Source organism: Ambystoma mexicanum, chromosome 4q, assembly GCF_040938575.1.
Source record: "Ambystoma mexicanum isolate Mex_15411 chromosome 4q, UKY_AmexF1_1, whole genome shotgun sequence".
Lineage (NCBI taxonomy): Eukaryota > Metazoa > Chordata > Amphibia > Caudata > Ambystomatidae > Ambystoma > Ambystoma mexicanum.
Genome location: NC_090928.1, coordinates 1314358845 through 1314384335, shown reverse-complemented (window position 1 = coordinate 1314384335; position 25491 = coordinate 1314358845). Strand labels below are relative to the sequence as shown.

At 48.6% G+C, this 25491-nt stretch overlaps 1 protein-coding gene across 2 annotated transcripts in view; it reads right to left on the bottom strand.

Annotated features, from left to right (window-relative positions):
* Positions 1–5233, bottom strand: part of LOC138468424 (zinc finger protein 271-like) — a 34101-nt gene extending 28868 nt beyond the window's left edge. For both annotated transcript variants that reach the window (XM_069608978.1, XM_069608979.1), the window contains exons 1-2: positions 5112–5233; positions 375–479 (exon numbers count right to left, since the gene is read on the bottom strand). In XM_069608978.1, coding sequence (XP_069465079.1) covers positions 375–402 — 28 coding nt within the window. In that variant the 5' untranslated portion in view covers positions 403–479; positions 5112–5233. The remainder of the gene's footprint in view (positions 1–374; positions 480–5111) is intronic.
* Positions 5234–25491: the final 20258 nt, after the last annotated feature.

Sequence of the window (25491 nt, the reverse complement as noted above, 5' to 3'; positions counted from 1 at the left end):
TTAATTGCTTTGTATTGCTTTTTTCGTAAATTAAGTCTGTAAATGGAATTGTGTTTTCTTTTGACTTAAATATCTTTTTCTAAAGGTTGTATTTGTATTTAAATATGCAATGAGTAGTGTTAAGGCCTATTCATCCTATTCCTTTAGGCCATAAGACACAGATGAATAAGTGTCAGCCAGTCTCCAGATTTCCCTGCAGTGCTATCTTAAGTAGGACTCTGGGCTTTTAGTTTCCTTAATGATGTTATTATTGTCACTTGGACGAGTGGTTGTTATACGAGGTGCAGTAGTGCTTGGATGTGTGCTTGCAGCATGCAGTGCACTGACTGTAAACCTACTCATAGCAAGATAACAGAGACATTGCAGTTGCTCACCTAAAGCCGACTCTGACATACTTTGCATCTCTTCTCAGTTCTGCCGATGGCTGATTGATGCCATAACTGCCTTAGATGGTGGAATAACTTCGGACTTCACAGTTCCTGGGAAAGAAAGGAAGGAAAATGCCTTACCAAGTGCTTAAGTAAAAACCCACCGACCGTTCTTACGGCTTTCGCAGTTTTGTTTGGATTGATTGCAGTCAGTGCTAATTACCATGAACACCAGTGGTAATCTGGGGGGGGGGGGTGTCATATTACACAAATACTGCATGTACTGCGCTAACAGGGGACATTCCCAGAATTACAGCTGGTGGTATTCTAGTGACTCACCATGTATTATTAGGTTTTCCCTTTGCCCACTTTCATCCTCATCTTCAGGGTGGAGATGACAGTTCTTGCACTGATTACTTACAGGTAATCTTCATTACTCCTAGTTCTACTCTTCCTCGTCCCAGTACTTACCTATGAGGGGCCCCGCTATCCTAGGAACTCCTTGTTAGGGAGAATTCTCATTTCTGCGCTAATTCCCTTCAACCTTAGAGACACCCAGCTCTTTTGCAGGACTTTAGGACTATTACATTTCAAGCATGGAGTGAGTGCGCCCTTTTTATCACTCTCTCATGTGTTTTGACCTGATTTGGATTCTGCATTTCCATTGTTTTTGGAGTCTGACAAACTCCATAGGCATCTACTTTTTGTATGATGACACATAGCACCTTCAGTGCAGTATCACAGAGATTTCTCCTAAGGTTTAAATACCTTTTCTTTGGTGAACTACTGTTCGCAAGAAAAGTAAAGTGAAATTGACTTTACTTACCTTTTCTCTTTGTAGGTCCAGCACACCTCATCTTATATGGAGTGCTGGGGGGTTACCTAGTAGTCCCTTATCCTACATGCTCATGTAACATTTGTATGTTACCCTCACTACATTAAATGGCTGATGGCAGTTGTTTAATTTTCCTACCATTGTGCTTTTCTACCGGAGGCTGAACCTTCAGCTGCAGTAAAGCACCAATGGGTGACCATTTTGTCAAAATGGCCCCTGACTTCTTTTTTAGCCATTTTCTGTTTGTGAGGTCTTTTTTTGGGTTTTACTAGGTGCGTCGAAATAGATTCAAGCCCTTTGTTTGACTTGCCTTTGGCGGCCTTCGGCCCTGAAACCTACCTCTGGCTCCAGTGTGTCTGTAAGGACAGAATGTGAGGGAGGGTCCCAAAACTCCCCTGTCCTTCGTCTCTAGATATGTCTGAATACAACTAGTCCTGATTGGCTGGCTGTGCTGTGTGATTGACAGCCTAGGCTGTGCATGAATGGGAGAAAACTGCTTAAAAGGCGAGGGTTTTTGGGACTAGAGGCAGAGTCGACCACTGGAAGAAACACCCGACGAAGAAACCAAGGACAAAGCTTTCTGCATCCTCCTGGACCTTTGAATTGCCCAGTGAAGCCCTGCTGCTGTGCTGAAACTCCTTTTTCAATTCGACAGAGAAGCTCCGGAAGCGACAACTTCTCTCCTTGGCTACTGGGACCAACTAACCCTGAGACTAACTCCACTGGACCATCTTCCCTGACTGGCTGTACTTCTCTTTTGCTGTAAGAACCGAATGCCAGGGGTCGAATAATCCGTAGTCGAGTGAAACGTCTGATGCGGTAACGAAACCGGCTAGAAGCTCCAGTAATCTTCTAAGGACCCTCCAGAAGCAGGACAACCAGATCCTGAGTCCCCTCACCAAAGTGCAGGACGCAAGGAGTGAAGGAAGTCAAACCGGTATCCGAGATCCGTAACAGTGCTGTTTGCTAAGTGTTGAAACCGCAAAGTGCCGCTGAACAGGAAAGAGCTCGTAGCTGCAGACGACCTACACCGCAGGAGCCCTCCAGACGTCCTCCCTCTTGTCCCCATGACTGAGGCTCAACAACAGGGGTCTGCACTGCTGCAGCAGGACAGAATCCAGCTGGACCACTCTTCTTCAAACCAGAGGTACTACTGTTTAGGTTTGGGTTACTTACCTCATTACCTTTTTAGCTGTGCTTTTCTCAGTTGGGAAATGCAGTGGCTTTCCTTTAGAGTTGATTCCAACTCTCTTTCCACAGGCTTAACAGCTTGTGACCCTACACGTGATTTTCTTACAAACTCTCTAACTTTGTGCAAGACTTTGATTCTAAGAAGTGCCTCAGCTCCATAGACTGTTTCAAATTGACTTTGGCTGTCCTTGCTCCCTGAAGACTCTTCTAGCCCATTGACTTTGATATTGTTTGTCCCTCATAGGTGGTAACTCGTTGTAGACTCTTACTGCTCGGAAAGGCTTGTCTAGATTTCATTGGAAGATTTAGTTGTCCTGACATCTACTGAGAACCTGTTTAACCTTTTTGCTTCCCTAAACCTTTCCTTTCTGCAACTTACTGTCCTTGTGATTGAAGTCACCTCAGGGTGTAGGAATTGTATAAGAAGCATATAAAAAGGATTATCCACTAACTTGTTCTGATTCTGAAAAGTAATTTTAATTTAATCTATACATGGAACCACAGGGAACTCTCCGAAATGACCCCAAAATAGCCACCTATGAGAACGTTGATGACAGCAGCTGCATGTTAAGGTCAGTGACCCCCGGGCATTGCTTGCCTCTGCAAATGCCTGCCCACTATCCAAACATGGATGTCGAACGGTTACCTTAAACTGAGCCCGAACAAGACGGAATTGTTCCTCATCGGTCCCCCCACCAAACAACAACTTGTGCAACAATAGTTGGATGACACGTGTCTGCAAGGAATCACCCCTCCGCTGTCCAACTCAGCCACGGCTCTGGGCTTCATTGTTGACAGTAGCCTTTCCTTGAAAGGCAAATGGGCAAAACAGCACAAACCGCACGGCTACCGATGCATACAATCCAAAAAACAAACCCTTTGCTTCCCCAAACAAATTCGGCAGGGTGGTCCAAGCCCTCATTATCTTGCACATCGAGGGGGGAAATGCTCCGATTACTGGGCTTCCAGCTGCACACCTAGCCTCCTTCAAAGAAGCACACCACGCTGCACCCGCCTCATTGCAGGTGCCCACAAATATGACCTCATCTCTCCAACACTGCACAAGCTTCACTAGCTCCACCTCCCTGCCAGGATCATATTCAACATTGCATGCATACCCTACAAAGCGTCTCAAACAGAAGACCAACATACTTAGTGGTTAAACTCCATACCTCTGGAGGCTCTCGCATTTCAAGTAGTAAAAGTATGAAAAGGTTGGAGTCAAAACTAGCTTGCGAAGAGCAGACTCGCAAGCAGTCCCTCTCCTACCACAGGCCGACCATCTGGAACTCACTCCCAGTACAGGCCTGAAATGCCCCGACCATCCTCCAGTTCCACAAAACACTAAAATGTGGCTCTTTGAACAATAGCTGCCAGAGGAATAAATCCTGCGCTACTCTATGAAATGCCACCCCCAATTCTGGCCCAATCCTGGCCCTATCCTGGCCCAGTCCTGGCCCAGTCCTGGCCCTAATCCTGGACCAATCCTGGCCCCAATACTGGCCCAATCCTGCCCCCAATCCTGGCCCCAATCTTGGCACCAATCCTGGCCTCAATCCTGACCCAATCCTGGCCCAATCCTGGCCCCAATCCTGGCCCAATCCTGGCCCCAATACTGGCCCAATCATGGCCCAGTCCTGGCCCCAATCCTGGCCCCAATCCTGGCCCAATCTTGGCCCCAATACTGGCCCCAAACCTGGCCCCAATCCTGGCCTCAATCCTAGCCCAAACCTAGCCCAATTCTGGCTCCAATCCTGGCCCCAATCCTGGCCCCAATCCTGGCCCCAATCTTGGCCCCAATCCTGCTGCAAATCTCTCTGCTGCTCTTGAGCTGGGTTTGTGCAATAAGCACTAAAATAAAATAACCACATGCTCATGGGGTTGTGCTGTATATGCCAGTTTTGCCTTTTAACATGTTACTTTGCAGCCAGTTCCTTAAACAGAGCTATACCCCCGTCGGTGGCTCCAGCAACCTCTTCCCAACCCTATCTGATGTTCCATGCACCACCCCCAGGCTCGCCCACCCCATCTCATGCTGGCCTACACTGTCTTAGAGAAGGCATACACACACAGGCAAGCACATAAGCACACATATCAACGTATGCACACCTGTACACATAAACATGTAGGTGCTCATATTCAGACAAACACAACTCTTGCATGCGTACAACATTTCTTTTTTAAAATATCCCTTATCTGGAAGCAGCCCCTGACCCCAGAGTTGCCCTCAGCAGAAAGCAGGGGGTGGACTGTGGACCTAATGGACACTTCTGTTCCTGAGTCTCTCCTCCATCACTTCCCACAGGAAGGCAAGAGCAGAGAGCCCAAATACACCCCCTCCTGGGTCGATATCCCTGCTAATGCATGCAGGAAGAAAGCCCTCCTAGCGCCGCGAGGGAAGGTGTGCAGCGCCTCGTCCGGTCATGCATGCCCTGAAATGGAGTGCTGTGCCTGACGCAACCTGCACATGCAAGAAGCCATATTTGGTGTATGTGTGCAGACACACACATGCAAAATAAGCAGAATTATGAGGAGAGAAATGAGTGCAGATGCGGGAGGGGTCGAGCAGAATAATAAGGGACACGGTGGGGAACCGGCACGGATGAGCAGCAGGCGAAGGTGCACACAGCTGGAAAGGGTGCCCTACCCCAGGAGGCAGCAGGGGCAAGGGAAGTACTGTGACGAGGAAGAGCAGGGATGAAGGCAGCACTCCCTACCTCCTTCACTGGCCTCCCCCTGGCAGGAGCTCGAGGCAGGATCCTGTGCTGCAGGGCCTGGGAATGAGGGGGGTCTCGGAAACTGGGCAAACCCCGGGGAAAAGGGAAAAGAAAGAAAATGGGGAAACACTGGAAGAGGCTGAAAATGGGGAATAACCGCCGGAAAGTTTAGGGGACAGGAAATGGGGGATCATTCTCCGCACATGCACAGCTCATCTGACCCCTCCCCCCACCCGGTTTCCAGGCAACAGTTGCACTGTAGGTAAGGAATTACCTCCAAGTCCATCTTCCTCGTCCCAGTACTTATAGTTCAGTTTCAGCCTCATTTGGCAATAACTTTCTTTATCCTATGACATTGTCTGCCCTGGTTTATAGTGACTTGTTCGACGGTCATAGTGTCGAAATACAAAAGTTTCGACACAAAAGGATCGAATTTTCTTTTTTCGAATGCATTTTTTTGTGGTTTTTTTTGGGGGGGGATTGCCCCAAACCCTCGTTTTTTGTGAAAAACCACACATTTTACTATACAAACTCAAAAAAACATGTACATAAAAAAAATGCATTCAAAATGTTTTTTCTTCAATCCTTTTGTTTCAAAACATTTGTATTTCGAAACTATGTTTCGAAACTTTGACGGGACACCCAGGTGGTGTTACACTGAGCTGTCTCTTTAAGAGACACAGGTCGAGTCACGTGGTCCGGCCACGTGACGCGTGACGTTGGGAGGAAGGAGTGCCTGCGGGCAGTTAGAAAGTGTATCCGAATAAAAGAAGACGTGTCTCCTACTCTCGGTGTGCCTGTCTTTATTACGGAGGCCCTGCCGGGCCTAACAACTGGCGACGAGGCGTCTTCCAGGGCCGCCGAGTCCTCCTCCTCCTCCTCCTCCTCGCCGCCCACGGTGCCATCCGAGCTCCGCAGTGCACGTCGGGTGCCGACAGGCTCAACCTGCGAGCACTCGCCTCCTCCTCCACTCCGGCTCCTACGATACGCCGATCCCGGCCCACCAGCAACCCACCCCTCCGAGGTTCCCACGACACGCAGGAAGGGCGCGTGCGCGGTCCACACAAAAAAAAAAAAAAAAAAAAAAAAAAACTTGTTTTATATATATTAAAAACGAACTCCCCACGCATGCTACAGAGACAAGCCTGACCCCAGGCCCAGCTCCACGGGGGCTCCAGCGTCAAACCTGATCCCAGGCCCAACCCAGCAGCAGGCCCAAGCCCAGGCACCCACCAGCACGCCTGACCCAGGCCCGGCCACCCACAGCCAGAGACCGACGTCGAGGGTACGTCCACCCGCCCGCCAAACCATACAGGCTCCGGAGACCACCACCAGGACCCCGGTGAAAGGTGGGTGTCACCCTGCGCTGCCCGCTAGCCCTCAGCACCTGCCACCAGGGCAACAGTCCCCCTCAGGGACAGACACACGCAAGTGAACGGCACCGCTCACCGCTACTATGAGCGCACCCCAAGATCAGCAGGCCCCGGGTCCCCCCGCCCCAGCGGGGAACACAGCAACCACAGCATGGCGCATGCCACCCCCCTTCTCCATGATGCCACAGGCGGACAAAGGCCCAAGGTGGGTCGAGTGGCTGGAAGATTTCAACACCTTCATTGACGCCGCGGGTGAAGGGAAATCCCCAAGACTACGCAGCATGTTTCTGAACCTCGCAGGGAATGACATTAAAATACTTCTGAAAACCATCCCGCAGGCAGAGCAAGCAGACTTCCCAGCCCTTATTGCAGCACTGAACAAAAGACTGGTGATTGAACCCAACAGGGATTATGAAAGATACATTTTCAATCAGTGCAAACAGAGGGCAGATGAAACGGTCGACGAGTTTATCACCCGCCTACGAATAAAAGGTGCGAACTGCCAGTTCCACGCATTCTCCCTAGATGAAGCCATTAGATTGCCAGTGATTGAAGGGTGCGTATCTCAAACGCTAAAGAAGCAACTCTTAAAATCCCCCGTCACGATTGATGAAGTCAGCCAGATGGCAAGGATCCTTGAGAGAGTCGAAAAGCAAGTGACGCAAATAACTGGCACCACCCCCTCCAAGCATGATAACAACGAGGTGATCGCGGCCATGCAGGCCAATAATGCCAGGACAACAGAGAGAGGACCCAACCTCACCTACTCAACTGTTCCGAGAATGCAACGCCAGTGTTACCGTTGTGGAATGCCGTATCCCCATGCAGGGACATGCCCCGCATTGTCCCAGAAATGCGGCAACTGCGGGAGAGAGGGACACTTCCAATCGGTCTGCAGAGAGGGCAAACCGTTCCCAACCCAAAGACCGCCGGTCGCCCCACAGTTCAAAATACCTTACAGGAATCCCCAAAGCCAAGGCTATCCTTCGCGCCCGTTTCAACAAAACCCGAGAAGGTATGTCAGAGTAGTTGAAGACGTCTACCCTTCGGAAGAACCCCAAGGCGACGGACAGTATGAACAGATATCCCGCATTAGAGATGAATACGACGGGCCCCCAGCGCCCATATCTCACTATGAGGTGGACCAACACCAACAGCACCCCGAAGAGGAAGAGTATCAGTTTGATCACTATCGACAAGATGAATACGTTAACCTCATCATGGATGAAGGACAAGCACGCGAGGCACCCAAGATACCAATGGAAATAGGAGGCCACCAATTCTGTTTCCTGGTTGACTCAGGAGCAACGGTCAACATAATGGGAGAAAAGGAGTTCCACCAGATTCCCAAGAAACCCACCTTAGTGCCGTCTGAGTCCAAGATATATCAATGGGGCGCCGACACTCCACTACAATCAATTGGTTTCTTCGCCCGCCACCTCGTTCACGGCAACCATGCCACGATGACAAGCATACACGTAATTCGCAGCCCAACGAAAGGAAGGTGCCTCCTCAGCTACAGGACGGCCTCCTCCCTGGGACTCATAGACATACACGTCCGAGATGGGGACATGATCCACTCATCAGAACCAACTCAAGTAGCGAAAGAGAGCGTGGCAAATATCCAAGCGGAACCCAGAGAGATGGACGTGATATCAAAAGACGCCATCGTGAAGGAATTCCCCCTCATCTGCAAGGGCCTAGGAAAATTGAAAGGACCCTCAGTTAAACTGCACATTGATCCCGCAGTTCGCCCAGTTCCCCAGCACCCGAGGAGAGTCGGGTTCCACCTCCAAGCCGCCGTGTCAGCTGAACTCCAACAGCTCCTAGAAAATGACATAATTGAACCAGCAGTGGGCCCGACCCCGTGGGTCTCCCCACTAGTCATAGTGCCAAAAGAAGGGGGACAGCTCAGACTCTGCGTCGACATGCGCGTCGCCAACACCGCAATCCAGCGTGAGCGACACCCCGGCCCCCGAATCGAGGACATGATCGTCCAGATAAACAAGTCCACCCTTTTCTCAAAACTAGACCTTAACCAGGGTTACCACCAACTGGTACTTCATCCAGAATCTAGAGGCATAACAACATTCGCCACACACGATGGTTTATTCCGGTACAAGCGCCTCAACTTTGGCATTTCATCTGCCGCGGAGATTTTCCACGAAACCATCAGGCAAATCATTCGCCCAATCAGAGGAGCACTTAACTACAGCGACGACATCCTGGTATTTGGCAAGTCAAAGGAGGAAGCTCTCCGCGCCACCTGCAAAGCCATTCAAGACGCTGGACTCACACTCACACTCAATGTCGACAAATGTCGATTCAGTAAGACCAAGCTGAAGTTCTTTGGCCACATATTCTCCGCAGATGGAATGACACCAGATCCCGACAAGGTGGCGACAATCTTCGGCTTACAAGAACCAAGGCAAATAGCGGACGTGCGATCGTTTCTGGGGATGGCAGGTTACTGCGCGAGATACATACCCCATTATGCCACAATCACGGAACCGCTCAGGAAACTCCTTCAAAAAGAGATGCTCTTCGCCTGGACGGCTGATTGCCAAGATGCGTTCGACTCCATCAAGCAACACCTAGCAGAAGCCAGGAAACTTGCCTACTTCGACCCCACCTGGCACACTGAAATCGTGGTCGATGCAAGTCCAGTCGGGCTGGGTGCCATCCTCGCCCAAACAAACGGTACAGACACCCACCCGAGACATGTGGTGGCCTACGCCAGCAGAGCCCTCTCGAAACCTGAGTCCGCATATTCGCAGGCAGAAAAGGAAAGCCTAGCAGCAGTCTGGGCATGCGAACATTTCCACAACTTTGTCATAGGAAAAAAGTTTACTCTAATAACGGACCATCAAGCCCTCCTATCACTGTTCGGCAACCCTCGAACGAAGATGCCGCCACGAATTGAACGGTGGGGTATCCGCCTGCAAGAATATGACTATCACATCATTCATCGTCCGGGGGGGGGACACAACCCAGCGGACTACTTGTCGAGACACCCCACAGGAAAAGCCACACAGCGAAAGGGAGATGTAGAATACATCAGCTATGTCACCACAAACGCACTTCCCCCGGCAATTTCACTCTAGACAGTCGCTGAGGCGTCAGCTGCTGACCCATCCATAGCTTTGGCTATCAACCTCACAGACCACAACAGATGGAAGTCATACAGGAAACTTCTAACGGAACATCCGGACGCGAATCGAGATGAACTGGAAAGGTTGGCAAAAGTTCATACCGAACTAGCCGTCAAGGACAAGTCCATACTCCTTCGAGGGTGCAGAATAATAATCCCAGCAGCCCTACGATCGGACATCATAAAAACAGCCCATGAAGGCCATCGCGGGGCAGACAACACCAAACGGCAACTTCGGTGCCATGTATGGTTCCCATTTCTTGACGCTCTAGTAGATCGATGGGTACGAAACTGCATGGCATGTCAATGCACAGCTAGGGCCGAAGCCCCCGCACCACTACAGTCACTGCAGATCCCCGATCACCCATGGGAAAGAGTGGCAATAGACTTTTATGGGCCCCTCGAGTCCGGCGAATACCTACTACTGTTCATTGACGAGCACTCTCGCTTCCCAATTGTGAAAAAGTCACCGTCAACAGCCTTCGCCCACATAGCAGCTGTCTTCGACGAGGTCGTGAGTGAGTGGGGCATACCAGAAGTTATCAAGTCGGATAACGACCCGCCGTTCTGCGGTCACGACTTCGCAACTTTCGCCAAGCATCTGGGCTTCAGACACCAGAAGATAACACCAAGGTGGCCACAAGCCAACGGGATGGCCGAAAGATTCATGTCATCGATCAAGAAGACCTTACAAAGAGCCAGACTAGAAAATGGTGACCCTCACCAGGCTCTGTGCAGAATGCTTCGGGACTATCGAAACACGCCGCACGAGGCCACAAACAGGACGCCGGCTGAGATGATGGTAAAATACCAAGTTCGCACTCGCATCATAAGACACCCCAACAACAAGCCGGAAGCAGATCCGGAAGTCCTAACGCGAGATGCGGAACGGAAGGAACGGGCCCGCATCCGAACAGATGAAAAAAGAGGGGCTCGCCCGAAAGAGATCCAGGTGGGAGACGAAGTACTGGTCCAACAGACGATGATCAGAAAGACTGACCCAAGGTTCTCCCCACAGCCGCTTCTCGTGACGGCCACCAAAGGAACCATGGTAACAGCTGAAAACGAAGAACGGGAAATAACTCGGAACTGCTCACAGTTCAAACTCACCACCGGTCAGGGCCAGCAGGAGCGAGATCCCCCAGATCCGGAACCAATACCAACGGACCCGAGAGACTCGCTGTGGTCACCACCGAGATTTTTGGCTCGCCCAGGAGTGAGGAGAGTGCAAGAGCTAGAGGATGATCCAGGAGAAGCCGCCAACGGTCGACCCCATCGGGTCGTGAAGAAACCGATGCGCCTAGTTGAAGAATGTTAATGTTGTTGTTGTAAGGACATTTGTCCGGGGGTGATGTTACACTGAGCTGTCTCTTTAAGAGACACAGGTCGAGTCACGTGGTCCGGCCACGTGACGCGTGACGTTGGGAGGAAGGAGTGCCTGCGGGCAGTTAGAAAGTGTATCCGAATAAAAGAAGACGTGTCTCCTACTCTCGGTGTGCCTGTCTTTATTACGGAGGCCCCGCCGGGCCTAACAGGTGGTATCATATCCCTGTTCACTAATACGCTCTGGTAAACGCATCTCTTGTCTTCTGGACAGGCACCGATCCGCTCGCTGCTGGGCTGCGAAGGCAGTACTTGTGCATTTGTGAGTACATAGCTCCCAACTCACCCTCTTTTGGCAGGTGTCACCCGCCTTGCAAGCAGCTGAATCACCTGCCAAGTCCCTCATACGCCCATTCAATTCTATGAGCTCTCACCGCCAAAAAGAAAATCCAGTGTTTTCACCCGCCTTGGTAACACAAAATGTTGGGAGCTATGTGAATACCCTCCCCTACATGTGATCAAGGGCACCAAAATCATTGGCATTGAGTACTCGTGGGCTCGCTGAATGGCACTGTGGAGCTTTTTTTTTTTACAGGCACAGCGTGTTGGATAAAGCCCTAATTCTCAACCTTTTTTGTCACCAAGGTGGGTGAAAACACCCAAATTCTTTTGGGATGCGGTGAAAGCCCATTGAAGTGAATGGGTGTATAGGGGGCTTGGCAAGTGAGGCAGCTGATTGTAAGGAGGGTGATGTTTTTGTTACAAATTAATCTCGTATTATATTTATAAACTAAAGCATACTGGGCTTCATTACGAGTTTGGGGGTAGCCATTCCGTCATTACCGGCATGGCTACCTCCAAACTCTTGTCTGGGTCGCGAAAAAAGGGAATTACCTGGCCATTCCGACTTTTGCGGGCCCGGTAATTCGCATTTTCGGGACCCGGATCCGGTACATCCCCATTCCCATTTGAGCCCCCATAGGGCTCAATGGGAATGGGGAGGATGCTGACAACGGACCCGTTAATGACGGGTCCGTTGTTAGCATCCTGGTCTGCTCGCGGGTGCCGGTATGCACGTCTGGCCAGACCAGATGTGCATACCGTCACCCGCGAGCAAACTCGTAATGTGGCGGCCCGGTATGAACGGTGCCAGTACCTTACCGGCACCATTCATACCGCGGCCGCCAGGGTCGTAATGAAGCCCATTGTCTCACATACCACCTACCACATTATGTTTCCTTACTACATGCAATGTAATTACTTTATGCCTGTACTCCTGTTAGGGAGAATTCTCTTCTATGGCTAATTTCCCTTACCTATAGAGTCCCCCAGCGGCTTTGCTGGATTTGAGGGGTTTCTTTTTTTCTCCTGCTAAGAGTGAGACCCTTTTTTCCCACTCTTAGGCAGATTGCTAGTGTGTGTTTTAGGCTATCTTGTGTGCTTATGTCTATGCGGTTTTTCTCACCCCCATAGGAATCATCTTTTTCATGTGTGGTACACAGCACACTCCGTGCCGTACCACAGGAGTGTTTTGCGACCCTCAAACATAGACTCCATACCCTGGGACTGACTACTGTCTCCCAGGGCATGTAAAGTCCCCATTGACTTTACCAGTCAAATCTTATGAACAAAACCAGTACAACCCATCTTACTATGGAGGTACTGGGAAGGGTTAATAGTTTTCCCGTAGTGTTCATTTTCAAGGGGGTACCGTACAGTCCCTCTCTCAAAGGTTTCTGGCTGGTGGCAGTGGTTACTATTGAAAATATTCGACCACAAATCATTTCTTATGGGATTTTCCCATTGTTCGAGGCTACCACTTTAACTGACAGCCTCTAACATACCGCCGGTTTATTTTAATATGAACTTTACTCCGGTAGTTTTTTATTGCCAGAACTTTGATTTAATTTCTTTCTCGTGTCTTTCTCTGTAGTCCTAACCCAGGTCGGGGATCCTTTGTTCGTCCTTTTGGCAGGCTTCTGCACAGAAGCCCTCCTTTCGGCGCCACTGAGTCTGGGGTAGACAGGATGTGTGGGAGGGGGAATAGGCACCCTGGACAGGGTTGCCTACACAACCCAAATCGCACTCTGCCCTGATAGGCTGGGGGGTTCTCCTGCCAGGAGAGCCACCCCACTGTGTGAGTGACAGCTAGGCTGTATGAATGGGGGTCTTGCTGCATAAAAGTAGGTTCCTGAGGACTGGAGGACAAGACGTCGCCACTGGAACTAAGAAGCCAAAGATGAGAGAAGCCAAAGACATCTGCAATGACTGAACTAACGGTGAAGCCCTGCTGCAGATCCTCACCACTTTTCTCCAACGACTCAAGAAGATCTTCACCTGCAAGAGTCTTCTTCCATTGAGCTGGTGGGGCCAACCAGTTCCCCAATCGAGTTCCAGGACCTGCCTTGCTTGAATCGGCAGTGCCAAGCACTAGGAGACCGGATAGCCAGGCACCCATCCACCCGGACCGCGATTTAAAGGAGCGTAACTTTAATTTTGTTTGGCAGCACCGTGGCTGGTTTCATCCCTGGGTAGTGCAGTAACTCAAACCTTCCTCCACGACGAGAGCCTTGAAGGAAAGCGATGACAAGGTAAGTTTGAAGTGAATACTTTAATTCCACGGAGCTCCCCGGAGCCCCAACACAGCGCTGACTATTTTAAACTCTCTCACTAACCGTTCCCCGTTGGTCACGCGGCTCTCACAGCATAGAATCCAGAGAGCATGCAATACCAGGTCGAGGACAACATTCCAAGACTGAACTCTACACATCTTCCCCCTTATGCAGAAATATAGGTATGAACTATGAATAGGAAAACATAAATCATTTAAACTACATTACCCACTTAAGCCAAAATAATAATAACATAGAAAGAAACTACAGCAGAAAAATAAATCTTAAATTTTGAGCATATAAATCTTGACTTTCATTTCATTTTAATATTAAGTTTCAGTTTCATAATCCCTCATCCACACAGGCTTTGACCTATGCCTATGTGAACCTTCTTCATTTACTCTTACACCAGTATCATTATTTTTCACATCCACAACTCCTCCTTTCACTTCCTCATCAACAACTCTTCCTTTCACCTCTTCTTCCTCTTTCTTATTATTGTCCACACTCACTTGTCTTCCCTTCCATTTCTCCTCCAATGTATTCTCTTTCTCATTTCCCGCTCTTGCCAACCTTCCCTTTGACCAAACTTCTCCTCCCTCCAAGACAACCACATTGCTCTTAACTGCACTTATCTTCTTCGGTCCTAGGAACTTACTTTCCACACATTTGTTCACAAACCTGGGATTTTTAACATACACCATCTCCCCGACCTTCCATTCCTGTTCTTTCACCCTCATCCTGTCATCAAACAGTTCTTTGTTCTTTTCCTGACTCAATTTAATTAATCTCATTATGCGATCCCGATCCACACTGACTACCTTGGCCATACCTAGCCATCCTGGACAAAGCCTTGTACCAGGTTCCCTGCCTTTCATAGACACACATGGAGATACACCAGTTACAGAGTGTGGTGTAGTGACATAAATCCATGTTAACATCCTCAACACCTTCCTCCATGGTTGTCCCGACTTCATAGCCAATTGTAAGCCCCCTTTTATGTACCTGTTGATTCTTTCAACCAGACCATTCGCTTTGGGATTATACAGTGCGGTCCTCGTGTGTTTTATGCTATAACCCGCAAGAAATGTTCTCATTGCCACGCACACAAATTGTACTCCATTATCAGACACAATTTCCTCAGGAACACCTTCCTTAAGAAAGACCTTTTCCAAGAAACCAATCAATTCCTTAGTCGTGACTTCTTTCACCACTTCCCATTCAAACCTTTTGGAATGGAAGTCTACTACCACAAATAGAAATTTAAGTCCTTCTCCCAGGCCTGCCACAGGGCCCATAATGTCCACTGCCAACTTGTTCCAAGGTTGATCTGGTATCACATTAGGTATTAATGGGGCCACTCTTACCACTCTGCATTTGTCACTTGTTTGACAATTCCAGCAATCTTTAACATACCTTTCAGCACTTTTGTAAATTCCCGGCCACCAATAGTTCTGCCTCAACTTCCTTTTCATGGCAGCTTCCCCCGGATGACCCTGATGTGCCAATCTCACCAACACTGACCTAATAGGCTGAGGGGGAACAATATACCTACCCCTCCTCAACCTGCCTTCACACAAATTCAATTCATCTCTTATCTCCCACCAGGTATTGAATTTGCTATCCAAATCTCTTTTAGCTGGCCACACTTCCACTGTCCAACCCTTTACAAGTTTCAGGTCCTCAACAGAATCTTCTTCTTGTGTCCACTCTTCTATACTAACTGCACTCTGTATTTCAGCCATTACTGACTCCTCTTCTACTTCTCTTTCTTCTACTCCATTACCGTCCATTGGCAGCCTGGACAGGCATTCCGCCACTCCATTCCTCTTTCCAGGCAAGTAGCTCACATCAAAGTTAAAATTTTGGAGTCCTAAACCCCACCTGCTTATTCTTGGAGAACCCAAAGCCCACCTTCCACTTTCGAAGAGCTGCACCATGGGTTTGTGGTCTGACCTGACCACGAATCTTCTCCCCCACAAGAAATACTTAAAATGATTCACAGCCCAGAACATGGCCAATGTTTCCCTTTCGATGACGGAATATTTGCATTCTGCGCCTCTCAGCGTCCTAGACGCAAATGCAATAACTCTCTCTGTATTGTCCCTGTCATACTGCACCAATGTTGCACCCAACCCCAACATACTCGCATCAACCACCAACACACTTCTATCCTTAGAATCAAATCTTCCTATGGATGGTGCTGCACTCACTGCTTGCTTAATGCACTCATAAGCCACGTCACATTCTGTTGACCATTCGAATCTCGCACCCTTCTTGAGCAACATTCTAAGAGGAGTTGACACCTTGGCAAAATCCTTCACGAATCTATGATAATATTCGGCCAATCCTAAAAATGATTTGACTTGTTCCTTATCTTTTGGTACCGGAGCATCCTTCTATGCTTCCACTAAATTCCTCTTAGGTCTCACTCCTTGCTCGTCAATTTCATGTCCCAGGTACTCCACTCTGCTCACTGCAATCTTACATTTACTCCTTTTTACCGTTAACCCTGCCTCACCCAATCTGTTCAACAACTGTTTCAACACTTCATCATGTTCCCTAGTGGAACTAGCATATATCAGAACATCATCTTGGAACACAATAATGTTTTTTACTCCATCCAGTACTGTCTCCATCACCCTTTGGAATACAGCCGCCGCTGAGGCGAGTCCAAACGGCATCCTGCAATACTTATATGTTCCAAATACTGTAATAAATGCTGTCAAATGTTGACAATCCTCCTTCAATGGAATCTGATGTTATGCCCGAGAAAGGTCAATGAATGAAAATATTTTGGCGTTGTTTAGCACAGATAATTTGTCACCAATTATTGGCAGGGGATGTCTATCTACCAAGATGCTTCTGTTCAGATCTCGCAGGTCTACACATAGTCTAATGTCTCCACTTGCCTTTGCGGCTACCACCACCGGGGACAACCATTCTGAGCTTTCACTCTTTTCTATTATTCCCTTTTGAAGCAACGACTTTATCTCCACTTTCAGTTTCTCACTCAATTCATGAGGCACTGGCCTCACCTTATGCACTTTTGGGCTTGCGCCTGCCTTCAGCTGAATTTGGTGCTCAAATCCTTTCAACATTCCCAATTCATCTTTGAATACCATAGGATACTCCTTCTCCCACTTGTCCTTCAATTCAGCCACATCAATAGGTCTCTCTGCATTCGCTTAGATTCTGATTCCTAATTTCCATTGTTCGCCCCACCCCAGGAGTGATGACCCTTCTTGTGTCACATATATTTCCGATTCACAGCTTCTCCCTTTATATTTTATGGAGGCCAGGAACATCCCTACTACATCAATTTTCACGTTCCCATATGCATAAGGCTCAATATTGTGTTCTTTCAATATTTTCACGTCTCCCTGCATGCAACTCAGAAATGTTGCCTTCGACATCAAAGTCCACGGTGAACAACTGTCCACCTTCATTGTCACTACTCTCCGGTTAATCATGAATACATCTGTGGGTGCACCTCCTTTGCTTGAGACCTCTGAAACTTCTAGCACATGCTTTGTCTGGCTGCACAGTTCCATTACTTGTTCCTCTGCTTGTTCTGGTACTCTTCCTCCTCCTTCAATGTTCTGCACCACACCTGATTCCCGACACACCCTCGCGAAATGGCCCTTCTTCTTGCATTTCAAACACGAGATATTCCTGGCGGGACAAAACATACTTGTGGAAATGTGGCGGCTACTCCCACATTTGGAACACCTTATTTCTTTGTTCGGGACGCTCTTGCGGAATCCCTTCACTGCAGCTACTTCTCCTTCTCGCTTGTCTCCCTTCATAGTTGACATATATTTATGGGTTTGTTCCATACTCCTTGCCGTATCAATGGCTGATTTCAGTGATGCATCCTTTGACAATAGTCTCTCCTGTATTTTCACATTATTCGTGCATCGGACCAATTGGTCTCTTATAAGAGAGTCTGTGAGCAGCCCAAATGCACATGTATGGCTCAACGCCCTTAGTGCCGCAATAAAGTTCTCCACCGGTTCCTGTGGATCTTGAACCCTTTGGAAGAACTTGTGCCTCTCAAACGTTATGTTTTTCTTAGCTTCAAAATGGATCTCCAACTTTCTTTCTGCCATCGAATATTGATCGATTTCCCCTTGGCCTTGCTGCATAAGATCAGGCAAGCCATCATTAACACTTCTGCCTTCAGTTCCTAAGTTATGGAGTAAAATTGCTTCTTTTCTCGCCGCTGCAAACTTATCACCCCCTATGGCAATCAGGTAAGTATCAAACAACTTTTTCCACCTGTCCCATCTTATTTGCGGAGTACCGGGTTCTGACAGGAACGGGGGTGGTGGTGACATGCTCGCCGCCGCCATCTTTGTGTTGTATAAGCCAATTTATTCAACCAATATGCTCTGTATGCACTGTTGCACCCCAGGCGTATTTCTTATTACACCTTATTTATTCTTAACAGTCCTCCTCTAATCTCTGCCAGTCTTCCTCTTATTCTGGCCTTTTGGCTCCTCCCTTCACACTGTCCAAATCTTCAAAAGTAAGTTCAACAGTCACTTACTTAATAATAACCTTCAAACAGGTTCTCTCCTTTGGGTGGCACCTCACCCTTCTAAATACATTTCTTTGGGATCCTCTAGGTGGCACTGTATCAATTTCTTTTTTCCTTTGAATGTGCCTTCCTTTATGGTGGTGCTCACTTTGTTCAATAATTGTCCTCTGGGATCCTCTAGATGGCACTGTATTTGAAATGTGCCTCCTCCCCTTCTGGTTGTGCTCACTCCCTGTCCCCAGTCCCCTCTCCCCCTTAATTCTTCCTCCTCACCTTTATGTCCACAGGGGTCTGGGGTGGGCGGCACCAACCTGGCTTCACTCAGTGAGGTGGGGAGAGTGAAGAGCTCCTGCTCCACACTCCTCCTCCGCCGCGGAGACCGTCTCTCTGCAGCTCCAACTCCAACAGCTGCTGAGACAGTCCCCCTGCGGCCGCCGCAGAGACCGTCTCCCTGCAACTCCGAAACTCCGCTGCTGAGACAGTCCCCCTGCGGCCCCCACACCTCTCTTCCTGCCGAGCTGCGCGGCCCTCTTCGGTCGTTGGGGTCGGCACCGTGGATGTCCCGACACACTGCTCTGCTTCACTGGGACACCCCGCTGGCTCCGTGGTGAGCTCCGTTCCTCGTCGCCATATGAAGGAAAGCGATGACAAGGTAAGTTTGAAGTGAATACTTTAATTCCACAGAGCTCCCCGGAGCCCCAACACAGCGCTGACTATTTTAAACTCTCTCACTAACCGTTCCCCGTTGGTCACGCGGCTCTCACAGAATAGAATCCAGAGAGCGCGCAATACCAGCTCGAGGACAACATTCCAAGACAGAACTCTACAAGCCTCTCTTCCTCTACTGAATTTTCGAACTGCAGGAACTGCCAGGAACTACCACCACCGCAGGAGCCTCTTCTACTTTAAGATAAATTGTTCCGCCAGGCCTTTTTCTTGGGTACTGCTAAGGGTGTTTTAAATCCTTTACCTACCTACTGGGTTGGCCGCCCCTATCATCTAACCTTGTCTTTCACCTTCTGCAACTGCCTTTTCGAATCGTTTAACAAAGACTTGACTGCAGCTACAAGAACATTTTGCACCTGGGCCCTTTGCCCTGTACCACTGACTCTGGCACAGGCCTATTGACTCTGGCTAAATCTGTTACAACTGCCTTCTCTAGATTGCTTCTCACCTAGAAATGTTTTGGTGCACCTAACTCTTATAACCACATTTTCCTTCCCTCTTTTTAAACTTGTGAAGTGCCATTTTGCTCGGTTCTCACCTCAGTATTATACATGCTAAAGTACTGCCTTGCCTAACTGGTTCACAATCTTCTTGGGAAGTGTTGCTGGTGTGTTTAAGAGTATATTCTTGTATATCTTGGCCTTTCCCTTCCTTTTGAGAAATTGATAGAGTGCCATTTCTGATTGGTTTTCACTGTGCCGTTTTGCTCAGTTTTCACTCTTGCTCAAACTGGCCTACAATTTAAATAGGGAGTTGTGTATACTTTTCTTGACTGATTTAACTTGCTTTTATAATAGTGATTTGTGTGTGAAGATCAGAGTGTGTAAAATAAATATATATTCTCTTTTTGATACAAAGCTTTGGTCAGTGTTTCCTTGTTCCATAGTATTGTAGTCCTAATGTGTAAACCCTGAATACTGCTCTTCTCCCTCTTGAGATAAGTCTGACTGCTCAGCCACAGCTACCAACTAAATCTTTGTGGTACAGACTGATACCAAAGGGTATTTATTGCATATACCTGTAGTCTTAATCTTCTGTAGTGCTCCCTAAGGGAACTACACAGGATTCTGCCTAACACTGGTGTACAGCGGTGAGGATAAAAGTATTGGAATTACATTTTAGAGTGCTGCTAGTACCTTGGTTCATTTAACCACAAGGCTTAACAATCACTAAAAGTTAATTGTAAAGAAATTCAAAGATGGGAAGCCATAGCCAGGAGACCCTCCTTGTAAATGCTGCTGATTATTTAAAGGATCTGTGTAGACAGAAAATAATTCCTGTCAAGGCAAGAACTCAGAAATTATTGAAAGATTGTTAGAACACCAAAGACTGGAGAGTAGAGCTGTAGCGCCTACCCTTCCAGCAAATGAAACAAACATTGAGGATGATAATGTTGATTATTGTATTGTTGAAGCAAGATGAGGAAGTGGAGGATAACAATGTCAACCCCTCTGGCCCTCTGCCTGCTCAAAGGCCTCAACCTATGGCTACTGGACAATTGTCAGGTCCCACATTAAGTCCTGAATTTATCACTCTAGAAAAAAATGAGACTTGAACTTGAATTCAAAAGAATTAGCGCCCAAACTGAACAGAGACATCAATAACTAAGGCTCAACGAAATAGAGCTCAACCATGAGCAAGAGATGAAGAAATTCCCTTTGGAAAATGCTTCTCTCCCCGAATCCTCTAGATCCTCCAGTCCAAAAAGACCCCGGATGCTTCAAGAGATTGTGGGTATGTATGAACCTAGGTTGGATGTGTTAGATTGGTTAGCTATGTTTGAGTACAATCATGGGCTCCAGGACATCACATCACAGCTGATCCCCTGGTTGTTCTCTAGGCTCCCCCCTGTTGCATCCGATGTGGTAATGGAGTTGGGGGAGGTGGATAGGATGGATTATGAATGTGTGAAGCTAGCTTTGATAGCTATATTTGGGAAGACCCCTTCCCAGTACCTTAAGAGGTTTAGGACCCTCAAAAAGCATGATAGTACCCATTGGGCTACTTGGGTGAATGGGTGTTTGAAAAACTTAGAGATATGGATTAAGGGTTACAGAGTGAACACTTATGAAAGAATGAGAAATCTTGTAATGTTGAAGTCTATCTATGATGCCTGCTCTCCTGAGCTCAGACAGCACTTGGCTGATTCAAAAGAACTGGATTCAAAGAAACTAGCTAAGGCTGCTGACTTGTGGGTTGCCAACAGGGCTACTCACAAGGATTCTGGGGTCACTCAGAAAAAGGTTGAGGGAAAGCAGCCAAAGAAAGACAACAAAGAGAATTCAAATAATTCCAATTCCAAAGAGGGCCACAGACACAATTCTAAGGGTAAGCCCCAAGAGAAACCTAATCAGGCTAGTGTACCTTCTGGTCCTAGACCAAAAGGAGGTCAGAACAAACCACCATTCATAAAGACATTTGGGAAATGTTATGTTTGTGGTTCAACTAATCATGTGAAAGGGGATCCCATATGTAAGGGTAAACCTTCAGGGATCCACACTGTCTCCTTAGCCTTCACTCCAGATGAGGAAGTACCAATGACCAGTGGAAAACTTTCAACTACTTGCTGAAGACCCCATCCGAGTCTCAGCTAGTGTATCTTTAGTATCCTTGGGATTGTGGGAACAACAGAATTTCGATGTATAATTCTATCCCTAATAATACTAAAGAGTATTATAAGGACAGTGTCCTAGTCAATAGACAGGAGACCCCTGCCATTAGGGACACTGAGCCCAGCATAACTGTGGTGGATGAATCTTTTTTCAAAGTAGAGGATGTTGCTAAGGCACCCAAATACCTCACCAAGTTAGCTGGAGGGCCTGTGCAGATGCTTCCCCAGTTACCAGCTCTCATCCAGTGCAATAACATGACTGTCAGAATACCTGTTAGTATCCACTCTGAAGTACCTGGAAGGTCCAGCGGGAGGCAAGTGCAAGGTAAGTGCAGACAAGTGCTGGGAAGGGGGGCTGTAGGGATACAGACACAGTCCCACAGTGCAGGGGTTGCCAGGGAGGCAGTGTAAGGGGAGATTGGCTGGGCCAGAGACCGAGATCGGTGAGAGTGGCCCAGTTGCAGATTCAGTGCAGTTTCAGTCAGGAATTTAGCAGGGGAGAGGGGGAGAGAAAGCAGAAGCAAAGAGGAAGGTTTTGAGGTGCTTCCAGAACCGGAGATGGTTCTCATCAAGTTTCAGGGAGGCAGGAAGGCTTTTCCAGAGGGAGGCCCCTGCCGCAGAGAGAGCTCTACCCGCAACTTGTTGCTTGGAGAAGCAGCTGATCCTGAGGGAGTTGGAGTCTGATGAGCGAAGAGCTCGAGAAGGAAGATATTTTGGAAGAGAGAGTTGAAGGAATTTTAGCTACAGGCCCCAAAAGGCCTTGTGGACAATGCAGAGGGATTTGAACTTAATCCTCGCAGTCCTGTTCTGGATGAGTTGCAGAGGGCGGAGAGTAGAGGCAGGCAGATTTAGATAGAGGCTGTTACAGTAGTCCAGCTTAGAGAGAACCAGGGCTCTGGAGACAGTGAGCTTCTGGGGGAAGGAGAGGAAAGGAAGAATACCTCTGAGGAGGTACAGCTGGTAGTGTGACTTCTTAGAGACATCAAATATGTGAGGAGAGAAGGAGAGTGTGGAGTCGAAGATGACCCCCAAGGTTTTTTGCCTTGCAGGTAGGAGCAGGAAGAGGGCCAAGAGAGGCTGGCCAGAGAGCTGCAGGGAAGGAGGGAGTGGATGTGCCTATGAGTAGAATCTCAGTCTTACTGGCATTAAGGCAGAGGTCATTGGCGGCACACCATTCCTGGATAGCAGACAGACAGTCAGAGATGAGGGAAGGAGAGGAGGAGGCCGAGGGTAGCCTGAAAATGAGCTGGGTATCATCCGCATAGCACTGAAAGTTGGGGCAGAGAGCAGTGATGCGGTGGGCAAGGAGTGCCAGGTATTAGTTGAAAAGCCAGGGAGAGGTTAGATCCATGGGGGACACCTCAGGTACAGAAAAAGATTTCAGAGAGGAAGGACCCCAGTTGGACCTGGGAGGGTCGATTGGAGAGGAAAGAGGTCAGCCACGCCAGAGCCTGACCAGTGATACCCAGGTTATCACGGAGACGGTTGAGCAGGATGGTCTGGTTGACAGTATCAAAGGCAGAAGAGAGATCAAGCAAAATGAGAACACAAGGAATTTTAGAATCAAGGTTCGAGAGCAGGTCCTCACGGATGTTCAGGAGAGCAGTTCTCGTGCTTCTGGCAGTTCTGAAGCCAGACTGATGGTCATGAAGACAACCAACAGATTCAGCATGGAGATTAAGCTGGGAGATGGCCAGTTTCTCCAGGAGCTTTCCCAGGAAGGGAGTGTGGAGATTGGGCGATAGTTAGCCGCGCAGGAGGGGTCAGAAGAGGGTTTCTTAAGAAGAGGGTGCACAAGGGAGTGCTTAAGGGGGGGTGGGAAGACTCCAGAGGCAAAGGAGTGATTGCAAAAGTCAGCCAGGGCAGGAGCCAGGGAGTCGATGTGGTCCTTGATAGTTTTGGAGCAACAGGGGTGAACCTGTTTTGACAAGACTTTCATAGATCGGACTTGTTTGGAAACCTCGTCATCAGATAAAAGGGGAAAGGCAGAGAAGGAGGGAGGAGGGGTGGCTGCAGAAGGGCCAGAGGAAGAGCAGGGAATAGAGGGAGGGAGGTAATAGGAGGAGAGTGAGGACAGGATGTCCTGAGTTTTTGAAATGAAGTGAGAAGCCAGCGCCGTACATAGGGCCTCGGAGGGGACAGGAGAGGTTGAGACTGCAGCAGGGTTGGCCAGTTCCTTGCAGATTTTAAAGAGTTCAGCCGAGTTGTTAGATGCCGCAGAGATGCGGCCTTGGATAAGGGATCTCTTCTTGGTGAGAATGGAGAGCCGGTATTGCCTTTGGAGCAGACGGCAGGCCCGTTTGTCAGAGGATGAACATGAAGCACGCCATTTCCTCTCTGCCACCCTGCACTTGCATTTTAGGGTGACGAGATCCGAGTCATACCAGGAGTTACATTTGGCTTTGGGCTTCAGGCGGATTCTCATGACAGGGGCAAGGATATCAAGAGTATCAGATATAGCAGAGTGGAGAGTGGAGAGGGCTGTGTCAGGGTGGGAGTCAGCCGAACGGGGAGGAGTGGATGAGAAGGTGGCGGCGAAAGCCTCAACTGACACACGCTTCATGGGTCGGATGACCGAGAAGGAGGGTGGCAGTGATGAAGGTGGCTTTGCCTGGGGGGTAGAGAGGGTGAGGTGGGAGGATAGGAGAAAGTGATCACTCCAGTAGAGAGGAGTGGAGAGAGGGACAGAGAGGAGAAGGTCAGAAGAGATCAGAGCATCAAGAGAGTGCCCTGCAGAATGAGTCAGCCCAAACGGGAGAATAGAGAGTGAGAGAGAGTCGCAGAGGTCGCAAAAGTGTCCAGAGGGGAGGCAGGAGGCATCTAGGTGGAAGGTGGCCCCAACAGGGCAGACTTCAGTAGGGGACAAAGAGAATGTCCAACTCGGGAAGGTCTTTGCCACCAGGCAGCTTCTCAGCTTGAAGGGCAAGAGCCTGGGAAGTATAGGTTATACTGGGAAGATGGCCTCTTCTATAGTGAGCCGACTGAGTCAACCCCTGGAGACTACAAAAGACTTGTAGTGCCCCAAGAGAACAGATTCCAATTCTTGCAACTAACCCATGAGATACCTTTGGCTGGTCACTTGAGCTTCAAGAAGACCAAGGAAAGGCTCTCTCTCTACTTTTATTGGCCTAAAAAGGGGGCGGAAGTAGATAAGTATTGCAAGAGTTGCCACACCTGCCAAACCTCTGGTAAGAGTGGCTCCAAGAACGTGGCACCTTTAGTGCCTCTCCCAGTGGTGGGAGTACCATTTGAGAGGGTGGGAATCAACATTGTCGGTCCTCTTGACTCTCCAACCTCTTCAGGCAACAGGTTCATCCTTGTTGTAGTAGAACATGCTACTAGGTACCCTTAAGCAATTCCTATGAGCGCTGTTACAGCTCCGGCTGTGGCTAAGGCCCTCCTTGGTATTTTTACCAGGGTTGGGTTTCCTAAGGAAGAAATCTCTGACAGGGGGTCAAATTTTATGTCCCACTACATGAAAGCCATGTGGAAAACCTGCAGAGTTACTTACAAGTTCTCAACCGCATACCACCCTCAGACAAATGGACTGGTTGAAAGGTTCAACAGAACCATGAAGAGCATGATAGGTGCTTTAGAGGACCCCCTTAAAAGAAAGTGGGACCTTCTACTGCCATGCCTTCTCTTTGCTTATAGAGAAGTCCCTCAGGAGGGAGTAGGTTATTCTCCCTTTGAACTTCTCTATGGTCATCCAGTCAGAGGTCCATTGGCCCTGATCAAGGAGGGGTTGGAGAGTGTTCCTTCCCCCAAGCCAGTCAAAGTGAGTGACTATGTGATAGGTCTCCGCAGGAGAATGTCACAAATGATGACAGAAGCAAATGATAACTTGAAAGCTGGACAAGCATTGGCCAAGCACTGGCATGACCAAAAGGCTAACATGGTTGAGTTTACTCTGGACCAGCTAGTTCTTGTTATGGTTCCAACAAGGCAGAGGACCTTGCAAGACAAATGGATGGGACCCTTCAAAGTTGTGGGTAAACTTGGAGAGGTCAACTATCTGGTGGACTTGGGCAACCCCAAGGA